This window comes from Amphiura filiformis, chromosome 13 (genome assembly GCF_039555335.1).
Source record: "Amphiura filiformis chromosome 13, Afil_fr2py, whole genome shotgun sequence".
In the NCBI taxonomy this organism is placed as follows: domain Eukaryota; kingdom Metazoa; phylum Echinodermata; class Ophiuroidea; order Amphilepidida; family Amphiuridae; genus Amphiura; species Amphiura filiformis.
The window spans coordinates 64,911,187-64,923,282 of NC_092640.1; the positions used below are offsets into that span (position 1 = coordinate 64,911,187).

At 34.5% G+C, this 12,096-nt stretch overlaps 1 protein-coding gene across 2 annotated transcripts in view; it reads left to right on the plus strand.

Annotated features, from left to right (window-relative positions):
* The first annotated feature begins 1,779 nt into the window (after window positions 1–1,779).
* LOC140168654 (uncharacterized) overlaps window positions 1,780–12,096 on the plus strand; it is a 29,299-nt gene continuing 18,982 nt past the window's right edge. Inside the window, exons 1-4 of one of the 2 annotated variants that reach the window (XM_072192068.1) lie at window positions 1,780–1,979; window positions 10,037–10,078; window positions 10,448–10,936; window positions 11,248–11,292. In XM_072192068.1, the coding sequence (XP_072048169.1) occupies window positions 1,916–1,979; window positions 10,037–10,078; window positions 10,448–10,936; window positions 11,248–11,292 (640 nt within the window). In that variant the 5' untranslated portion in view covers window positions 1,780–1,915. The remainder of the gene's footprint in view (window positions 1,980–10,036; window positions 10,079–10,447; window positions 10,937–11,247; window positions 11,293–12,096) is intronic. The other variant, XM_072192069.1, reaches the window with a different exon arrangement.

Here is a 12,096-nt window from a genome sequence, read left to right on the forward strand (position 1 = left end):
ACCTACTTATCTACTCTACTATTTTAAGAATCTGAAATGAGAAAAAAATCTTAGTAACAAATAAAATCTATATATCGTAGATCTCCCGAATAGTGTACTAGTACTTTTTATTTCACGTACGTACATGCATTTTATCACAGAAATAGGAACTTTTAACATATGTGATGCGATCAAGCAAAATCAGTCGGAACTCGGCAATAATAAATTTTCAGTTTCTTACAGGATAGTAAAACACATTTACAAAGCTGGATTTTGCAGAAAACCCCATTGAAATTGAACAACTAGTTCCAAAAATATGAGCAATTAAAGAGTTTCCAAAACAAGAGGAAACAAAGGGAAATATTTCCTTTATTCGGCTATATCTCAAAATCAATATTTCCGAGTTCCGACTGATTTTGCTTGATCGCATCACATATGCTCTATACATGGCAACACCTTGCATTACAACCTAATAAGTGCTTCTATTAGTTATGTAGTGAACTAGTATAAGAACCCAGCAAACATTGTTTTTATGACGTTAAATACCCATTAATAACCTGGACCAAGTAGAAGAAACTGCTCCAAAAACAATAGTCCAGCCGATGTTCTGTTGGACTAAGAAGAAAAAAATGCTGAAAAAAAATCCCGCCGAGTTTCGGCTGGACTAAAGAAAGAAACTAGATACATATGCTGCGGTCTAATAAGGTCACTAAGTCCAGCCATAACCTTGAAATGACCCGTGATGACCTTAAAATGACCTTGGACAAAGTAGTAGCAGTTAGTCAACAGAAGAATATATATATTCCTTTCTTAGAAGAGGTATGCACTTTGATGTATTCTAAGTCTAAGTCTTCCCCGATTCACTGGATAAGTGTAGTACATTGACTACATTAGATATGTCTGGTTCGCAATATACTTTCTTTGAAGGAAATGGGCTGTAAGCACACCAACACTGTACTGTGTAGATTTATGTTTATGCATTTGCTTATGTACCAAACCCAAAACTCCCATTCTTCATTCAGATGTAATCTGGGAAATTCCCAAAAATAATTATAAACACTGACCTTTCACATTACATCACTCCCTGTAGGCTTTTCCCAACATGATGTCATTTTCACTTTACAGTCTTGGGTATTTCCCTAATTGTGCAACACAATGAACATATTTTTAGAAGAAGGGTTTCCCAAATATCCAACATTAGAAATGATTCAATTTGTTTTCGATTAACTTGATGAATGAGAGGGAGGAATTCCGTATTTTTTTATTTTGAAAAAAAAAGACAAATAAATAATCAAATTAAATCATTCATGGCACATCACACAAGGAACTCATATCCAACTACAGATAAAAATGGATCAGCAAATGGCTGTCATGGTCAGGCATTACTATACATTGAGCGTATTGGGGATCTGGATATATGCCCTAATAGTTTTTGATAAACTATATGAGCATGGCAGTTCTATTTTAGCTTAAGAAAATGTGCAAGCGACATTGCAAGGTGTTGCTAGCCTGTCAATTAATGCCATAGCAGCAGAAAAAAGTGCAACAATGTCCATAATATGACCATACCCATTGCCCTAAACCTTTCCTAAAACGTAAGACGTATGATATATCTGTAGAACCCATACATTCCTTTTGTATGTCAGGTTTATGTGTCAAACATTGAGCGCAAACATTGGTAGGCTATGTTTCCCTCCGTCATACCTATAAATAATAAATGACAACATTAGATATATAATAGAACCAAATGAACCGTAAAACGTACACCTACAATGTTAATGCAATGTAGCACTCTACAAATCACTTGATATACGGAACTTATTCGTAATGAAGGAAATCTACGACTCGTTCTTTATGAAAGACTTGTACATTCGCTTATGATTCAGCATTGACGCAAAGCTCTCAAACTAAAAAGTAACCTAGTAAATGGTGGACAATGATGGGCATATATTGCCTTCTACAGTTAATAGCAATAATTGCTAGTTGTAGTATCGTTGCTGGTAAGTTTCAAAAACGACATTGTTATACTAGTATACACAGTGGAACTCCAGGTCTGACGTGTACCAAAGCGAAATAACTGCCATGCAAACTTAGAGCCTACTAACGACTTACATGTGTACGGTGGCGAATTAATCACAATGTAATGAGCTCAAACAACGGATTACAAGGGTAGTTTTTCTAATGCTGTGTGTAATGAAAGGCCATGAGGATCACACGATGACTATACAATTATTTAAAATTAATTACAAAAAAAAAATATATAAAAACTATAAATATGTTTTGTCTCTGTTTTGAGTTCCGCGTGATTTAAAAAGAGCGGAATTTAACAAAATTTGTGCTTCAAAGGCTAATTATCCTTATGAGTGTGGCAAAATGTCGTGAGGATAATATTTAAAAAGTTTAATGAAATTTTTTTGTCATATATGCCGCTTCCAAGACTAATTCTCCCCAAGGATGTGGTAAAATACCATTAAGATTACGTGGTGCCTAGATTTCATCTTTACACAGAGTTTGGATTTTATCAAAATCCAAAATGGCCGCGGTTTATATAGCAATCAACATGTGCGGACCAATTTGGCGTAGTTTTTGAAAGTCGATTACTTAGGGTAGTATGCTGACCAAATCTAAAAGCCTTGGATTAAATATTACGGAAAATCACTCTGATCTCTCCTGGGTTACCTCAGGCGAAATTTGAGTTTTGCGGGCTATTTGAAAAAAAAAGCATTGTTCACACGTATATGTCATTTGTCTAAATAACCTAAACAGAGTTTGATGTTGGATGGCCCATTAAAGCTGTGGAAGTAATCGCCATGGAGTATATTATTCGAACAATAAGAAATAATCCCCATTATCATGTACATAGTCCCAGTTTACTTTTAAATCAAGATTACTACCCAGCAAACACAAATATTTTACACAAAACGTTAAATGTCCAGTTAAAGGGTACACGTTTCATGTTTCAAAACTTGCTGCAAAAGATTCTAACAAAATAGACTTAAAGGGCATATATGTTGCTCGGACAACATCATATCATTGGCAAGCTAATATTATGAAGACAATGAAAATGACTCCTTTTTTGAGAAAAAAAGACGTTTATAATTGATATTCCGCAAAAAACAACTTAAGCGGTGAGTTCCTTCGAACGAGACAGATTTGACCTAGAAAAATGTTGACGTCATGAAATGAAATGTGCCCGCTTTGAGAGAAGGGAGTGTAAACATTCTCAATGCACAGAAAGTATACTGTTGTTGTTCTCAGAAACAAACTCTGAATTAAGTATTACAAATTTAATTATGGATAAAATCAGCCGCTTCTTTTTTTTTATATTAGTAAATTGTGATATTTCAACTCATATGTATATCAATATCATTAAAAATATTTGCACCAAAAAATAAAAAAAATATTTTGAGCTTAGAATTTGAGCGTGATTAATCTGAGACTAGTATATTCAGGTATACTAGTCTAAGTGATCAATATTGTATTTATTATGCAAATAAACAATTTCAATGAGTTGCTAGCTAACCTTTGTTGACCATTGAAGGTCGCGCATTTATACATGAATCATAGATCATCTAGATGATCTATGCATGAATGAACATGACTCATTGTGTTATCGTGAACATATAGGGGAACGGCGGGTAATCCGACTCTTGATATTTGTATTGTTTATTCTATCTTACGTTGTTTTAATTTGTAGTAATGGGCTTAAATGAAAAGATGATCGGGATTACCCTACTCTCCCCTATACAGTGTGGGCCAAAAACAACTTTACCCAATTTAAAACGTTCATATCTCAAAATTGAAAAGTCTGCTTCAAATTGTTTTCACATGTTCGTAAAGAACATGTTCTTAAGAGTATTTGGTGAAAAAACTATTTACAAATGTATTAAATTAAAAACGTGACGCTAGTTTTAAATGAAAGGGTAAAAATTAACGTTGTCCACGCGAAGACCTACTAGCTGTCGCGTCGCATCATTTGCAATAGCGAGTTCGATAGAGAATGAGAACCACTCAGTATACGCACAAATTTGTTCAGCAGTTTTATATAACACAATGAAATAAATCAAACAAAAACAATTTAAATGTCAAGCTACGATATTTCGTCATGATATGCAGCTTTCTTGTTGTAAAGATATAAAAGCAATTCTCTTAAAATATGCGCAAAGCAGTAACCTCATACCTCATTTTTTGTCACATGTTATCTACAAGAAAGTTATTGCACTTATTGCGTTCGTGGTATGTTCGGCAAATTGTTGCGTCGACAACTGACTCTGGGGTAGTGGGGTTAGCTGCAAGTTCCCTTTGTACCGCTGCAATAGTTGCAGCTGAACGACCAATTCTTGGACGTCCACTCCGTGCTTTGCATCTATTCATCACACTTCCGATGTTGTGAAAGTTGTTCGTAAGTAGACATGGTAGAGTTATGGTAGGTTTCGGCGGGAAACGAATCCGAAATTGACGCTGCACTTCCAAAAAGCATTCTGTTCTTAAGTATACCTCTACCATAAAAGTCCTCTCTTATATTGTGAATTGCCTTATCTTGACACTTTGCAAACATATTTAGAAATAAGCCACGCAGTCACAAAATGACCTATTTGAAATTAAAAAATTGCGCCAGATGAAACCTTTGTAATTGTAGAATTATTATGCTAATTGTTGGTCAATGACAGGAGCGAAGTTCTAGTACCGGTACATGACAAGTAAATTGGGATTAAAATCGATTGTATTTCTTTCATGCATGTAAAACAGTCATCACTTTTCAAAGACAAGCCAAACGTGTTTACTAATTACATGTATGCCTAACACATATGTATGCCTTACTCTTAGCAATCGGACAAATCCCATTGAATTACGTGTGGACGAAGTGATTTTTGACCTTCGGACGTAAAACTAGCACCATTTTGTTAATTGAGCTCCTTTTGCTTTCATTTCTTCATCACATACTTTTAGAAAGATATACATTTAGAATATGTAACAATATCATGAATGGCTCTTCTACAATTCGAGCAACCACCCTCTGAAATTGGGTAAAGTTGTTTTTGGCCCACACTGTAGTGTCCGCTTCATTTACTTACGTCACCAGCCCGCTGCCTTGAAAATTAATTTCGCTTCGAACGGGGAAGGACACGTACGAGCCCGAAATTTACCAACACATTTTCTCTTTTTTTCAGGAGAAATACGCATAAAAAATTGCAACGAGTGTCAACTTGTAATGTAATAATTATTCTCTTCGAATGGAGATAAACTTGTTTTTGCAATAGATATGCCCTTTAAGATACAGTATGATGCTTACTAAACTTTTGGCTTCAGTTTTTACCTCCTCCGACGTACCAAATCTGTATTCCCTTTAACCAACATATCTAAACAACCAAAAATCACATTGTCATCAAATAAATTTTAGCTTGTAGCAGAGATTTAAGAGTAAAATATCATGGTTAATTTTAATATCCTGACATGTAAGATAACAGAGATGCGATGATGGAGGTAGAACTTTTTGAATGACCATCGTAGTTTTTGATGAACTAAACACAGCCAAATTAAAAAGTCGTCACTAGTTCCATCCCCATTTAATCAGAGTCTGATGAGTTTATAATTTTCTATACACTTTCCTTCGAAGGTTATTACCAAATTTGATATCAAAAGTTTAATCATCGTGAGCATAGGAACCGTTGTTTGATCACAAAGATCACAATTACCTAAAATAAATTTTTGACATTGATCGCAAAAATTACACACTTATCTTTTTCTTTTAATTATTATTTGACACAACTTTTGTGTGCAAATAAACGCCATAAGTGAGCTTTACACAAAGTACATAAATTATGCAAAGTAACATTAAATTGTGTACAGTCACATAAAATGATGTAAATTATTTTAAGTCAATTGGAAATTAAATAATAGTTTAAAGTGACAATGAACACATTTTTTACTTTATTAACTTTACAATGAAGATACAAAATGATTGGATATAAGAATTATATAAAAACTACCGAGTCTGACTTGAGAACCGTTGTAAATTGTACATGAAGATTTGACCTTGGTAATCAGTAAAATATGAATATATGCCACAGTTAGCGAATTTGAATGAAATTGATGATCCATGCCATGTTTTGATTAAGGTATGGGTATGCATGCATATTAAAACCAAAGACGGAATTTCCTTGTCATAAAAATGTAGACTGTGAGAGTTACAGAAGCTACGCGACTCAGCATATAGTATTAGTCCAAATGTATTATACATTATATCCCTGTGCACGATGATGTGTTCTTGGTGTTAGTGAATTTTTTCGATGCCCATGAGATGTGCATCGGTGATTGAATGATCAGGGAGGTTGAAATGGTGTGCTATAGGTGAGTTGACTAACTTGACTTCTGACGTCATTGCCTTTGTCCATTGTTTTTTGCATGGCAGTATGCGTGCGCATCATATTTTGTGACCGTCCACCACAAACCAACCGTAAAGTCGGCCCGGTTAATTATGTTCTATATATTTCGTATTTAGAAAATATATATGTGACTGGACGCGGCGAATCAGCCGTAAAGTCGGCCCCGGTCAATTTTGTTTTATTTCGTGTTTAGAAAATATATACCATAAGCTTTAAAATGGTATATCATTTGACTTCAAACGATATCCAAAAGCGGGGTTATGATTTGTTGAACTCTGTTCCTTCGACAAAATTGTATTTTTGATCGGTTCTACATGTGTCTCTTTTTCTACATTTCTGGTAATAAATATCCAACAGTCATAATTGGCGGTCATTTCAAATCATCCCCAAGTCAACGAGGTTTAGAAATATCCTCCCATTGTTCATTGTTGATTATACATACCTAGACAAAATACAATGCTTTGTTATCTACCACTTGAACAGGATTTAGCCAAAGCAAACAAAGACAAGAACTATTCTATAGAAATAGGTAGAAGCTTATTATCCTCTTCAGCAGTAGTATTATTGATTGATTTAAACAGCGTTGATAAGATACTTGTCGCAACGAATTGATACACCTATGAATACGACCTTCACATACATTTTACACTTTAACTCAGAATATAATTTGCCGAGTTTACGGCTGATTCGCCGCGTCCACTCACATATCATAAGCTTTAAAATGGTATATCGTTTGACTTCAAACGATATTCAGAAGCGAGGTTATGGTTTGTTGAACTTTGCTCCTTCAAAAAAATGGTACTTTATTTCTGTTCTACATATGTCTGTTTTTCCATATTGCTGGTAATAAATATCATACAGTCATAATTGGCGGTCATTTCAAATCATCCCCATGTCAACGAGGTTCAGGAATGTCCTCTCATTGTTAATTGTTGGTTATACATACCACGATAAAATACAATGCTTTGTAACCCAACACTTGAACAGGATTTAGCCAAAGCAAACAAAGACTAGAGCTATTTAAGAATTCTATAGACATAGGTAGAAGCTTCTTGCCCTCTTCAACAATAGGATTATTGATTGGTTTAAAAGGTGTTTGACTGGCATTAGGAAAATGAGATACATGTAGCACCAATTTGAGGTACCTATGAATACGACCTTCATGCACATTTTACACTGTAACTCAGAATACAATGTGCCGACTTTACGGCTCATTCGTGGCGTACACATTTTGTTCAGGCCCGTGCTTTTAAGGTTATTGATCAGCAGGTCTCTTAAACTGCGGGGCGACGGAAAACCAGAATGGAAAGATCAGGGAAAACGGAGACGGGGTGATTTATGAAGTCTAGGCATGTGTGTGTGTGGATGATGGATGCTATTTTAGATTATAACTTAGGGTGGCAGGTGAGAACGAGTGGGATGCGGGTATTAGGCATTCTAGATTGGTATGAAAGAAGCTGATTGCCATCCATTTGTTTATCAATGCCGTCCTTTATGGTTTGTTGTGTGTACTGACGTTCATGTATGGTTGGAGAGTGCGTTGGGGTGCATTTCAGTGTCAGCAGGGTCACTGGATAAATACGTTTGACACGAAGAGCTTAGCTGTATGGTGATACTTTTGAAAGCATGTTGTGGGTAACAAGAATCTGATCTGAGGTGTAAGCGTGCGTCAGTGTAAAGCACTAAAGCTGTGTCTTGATTGTGCTGTTGTGAATGGAAATCAATGTGTCAAGAAATAGAATTGCTGTGTGTGATGTATCGAATGTGAACTTGATTATGGAATGGCATGAATTATTAAGATGCTCTTACAATTTCATGAGGTTGGTTTCATTGTCAGGCCAGATAAAAAAAAAGAAATCGTTCATGAACCGTTTCCCCAGAGTCCCGCTACCATAACTCTTTTGGAAACGGTTCATACACGACATCTTATAGTTGTGGTTTCATATACGCTAGAGTACTTTCAATTATGAAATGATCATAAATTAGTCACTCATGAACCCTGAATGATGCTAAATGGTTTTTACGTGTGTCTTGGGCCAAAGTGGTCCACGATTTGCATAAAATGATCTTAAACGATTCCAAAAAATTAAGTCCCCCTAAGACATTTTAATCAGAAAGCTACTTTATGATTTTTTTTGTCTTAAAGTTTGGAACATAGAATTAGTTATGCATCAAGTGAGCGGGGTTATTTTATTGTTTTTTATGATCTGCACTGCGAAATAAAGCTATTTATGAAATTTTCGGCCAAAAAAGAAGTTTCACATTTCTGCATAGGCCTTTTATGTATCACTTTTTGTTTCAGACCTCTTTCACTAAAAAGCAAATTAAATGAAAAATTAACGTTTCTATATATATATTTTTTTTTTATCAAAATACATTTAAAGTCATATTATAAAATATAAAGAAATAGAATTGTATTTTTTGGTATAAAATGTTCGTTTTTACTGTCAGATATGCCCTCTTTTAATTTGGGCCCAGACAGACGAGGCAATACAAAATAAAATCGCTATTTAATACCAGCGCATATGTCGCCAATGCGTTATTGTGTTATACACATCGTGTACGCGTTCGACTAATATTTCCATCGTAATAACAAAACGACGGTTCCTGCGGTTTATTCAAAATCTCGGATTTTTACAAAACTTTTATGCAGGGTATGATAGTTTACTAAAGTACATAACAATGTTGTAAAAACAGGCGTCCTCTTCAGCAAATGTTATAATATGGCTTTAAGTTAAGGTATTCATGGTTTATTTTTCCCACATTTCAAATATGTTTTATGGTTCAGTGAAAAATCATATAGGCATTGCTTTATGAAATTTCATGCATAATCAAAGTTGCATTTTTCTAAATTGGCTTTTTTTATGCACTAAAATGATCATGAAGACGCAACAGAAATTATAATGATAAATTAATTTAACCAATGGACCAAAAGGTACTTTTTGGTGCAATCGCTTATGCTAGAGCCCAATACCTTTATTTCATTGGTCATTCATTGAAAGGTTCAAAAACACTTCTGCGGGTGGCCATTATCATGACTCAACTTGCTACTAGCGAACAAGTTAGAGATACCACTACCTTCGAGGACTTTGCAGCATGCTGGGAATCAGCTTAACCAACAGCAGAGAAGAACGATGCTTGGAAGCCATCTCACATAAAGGAGGATCTATTCGTTATTAAAAGATACATTAATAAGCTGCAGCATTCATTTTAATTTATTCACGGAACCATAAAGAGTGTTTTTGAATGTGTGACACCTAAATCGGGAAAAGTTTTACTTAAATTTAGCTTTCCCTGCTTATTTTTGATTAAATTTCATAAATGGCTGAAACAAAAACCCACTCATTTGATGCGTAACTAATCAGCCTATGTTCCAAACGTTTAAAACAAGAGAATTGATCACGTAGTTTCTGGACTATACCTAAATGTCTTAAGGGGGGCTTATTTTTTTGGAACCGTTTATGTAATTGCACTACGTAAATCAGTGGCTTTTTCGTTGTTACTGCGTCACCATTTGGCAACTAGTTAAATAGTTGCCATACGCAAAGCTTAGTTTCAACAAGGCAAATCCAATGAAAATCATGATTGTTGTGATATATAATCATCATGATTGTAATGACCATACCGTAAGTTTCTACTTAACACTTCCTTTTTTGTTTGTTTTGATTCAGCACAAGATCCAACCACACGGGAACTTACGACATCTATAACAGGTATTATTTTTTTAAGTAAAACTCAAAGTACATTAAACTTTTGTACAGCGAACAACGCCCCGATCACAAATCGGTGCATTTGTGTATACTTGTTTTACAGTATAGCAACCTGGTGGTTTTTAATCTCCAGGTCCGGGCTCAATTCCCAAAGAATGTAAGTGGTCATATTATCATGATTACCAGGTAAGGATTTTCTTCAGATGATGTATCAGAAGAAAGAAAGTATTTGTAGCCTGACTAGTTTAAAGCTAGTCAAGCAGCTGCCTGACTAGTTTACGTTTTTTAAACATTTGGTGAAAATTTAATGATGAAGTGTGTCAATCATATTTAATTTCCTGGTTTCATCAAACTTTATTTCTCATGTTCCAGAGTGTTTCCATGGACCAGATATCATTAGGCGTAGTTTCTCACAAATATCTATCGGAAGCTCGCCCGTTGTAATTGTGTTGTTCGAAAATGACGTAATATCGTGTAATGGATTTCTAACAACATGGAAGTATTTTCCATCGAGAGCACAGCCTATCAAACTATTAGTTTTACGACCAATCGGAAGCAAGTACAAAGTCGTCGGTGTTAACGATGTTCCTCTGGGATCTGTGACACTTGGTGTGGCTAATGAATACGACGAACCAGAATTATCTCGCATTGCAGTTGAAGCAGGAGATGTTCTTGGTTTAGTGAATTGCAATCAACCTACTTCCACATGTGGCCATGGAATATTTTATGACACTGGTGGTAGTCGTCAGTCCTCTTACAAACCACTCAGAGCCTTAACCAATGCAACAGTAGATTACACATTTGTTGCAATGCAACATTATACCAATTGGATTTTTTCCGTTTCAGCTGCAGTAGTATCAGGTATGTGTATTTTTACATTGAGATATTTTAGTATTTCCAAAACGTAATTTCCACGTAAACAAAATTAATGCATTTGTTTGGTATCATAATGCTCTGCTGACACCATTTGTCACATTATCTATATGAAAAAATATCCCTCGTTACATTGTAATACATCAACGCAATATAATAATAATAATAATAATAATAATAATAATAATAATAATAATAATAATAATAATAATAATAATAATAATAATAATTAATATTAATAACATCCAATTACTAGAGGCTAACTCATTTGACATTTTCATTATGTTTTTTTTCGTCAGATAATATCGGAACAACATCACCAGTTCTATTCACTTCTCTCGAAGGTATGTTTGATAGTACAGGGTGTCCAAAAATACATAATTGTAAAGATATAACTTGTAGAATTGATCTGAAACCAACCATGAAATATTTTACTTCTTCATTCGTCGGTGCTCTTAAAATTTATAAATTACTCAAGTGTTGGGTATTTCGTATTTTCGTATTTCAGGGCAACACATGTATCATTTTAAAACTCTTAAAACTATTGAAAGGAATAACAAATCTAAAATAAAGAAAAAACATGGATATTTTCCACTCAATAGCGCCCTCTAGAATTTGATTGTATCTTTTCCTGAGAAAATGGAATGTTTAAAAAATCTAACTCCTACATTTTGTAGGTTTGTTGATTATCTTTCATGTAATAAAAGAATTAGGTTTCTAACATGTTTCCTTGTGTACCTGGACTCTTTTGAAATCCGACGCCCAAAAATCCAAGATGGCCGCCAAAAACAATATGCATTCTTACCCCTCCATGACCATATTGGTTCATTTGATTTCTTGTAACCCTGTCAATACATGCCCATATAAGTTTATAGATTATTTGATTTAAATCTTTTATTCACTCGTATTGTGGATTAGACAAAGTTAAAATCACAAATGTGAGTTTAGATGATTTAAGCGATTGTTACATATTGTTACACGACCAAGAACTGTAAGAATACGTTTTGACCATTAGTAAATTAATTTATGAATTTGCTCCATTGTTTTTTACATAATACCATTCTGTCAAGTGACACAGTGTAGTCAATACCAAGTGATCTAAAACACTGTCAGTTGTTATTATGGATCAATTTAACGTTCAAATGGTC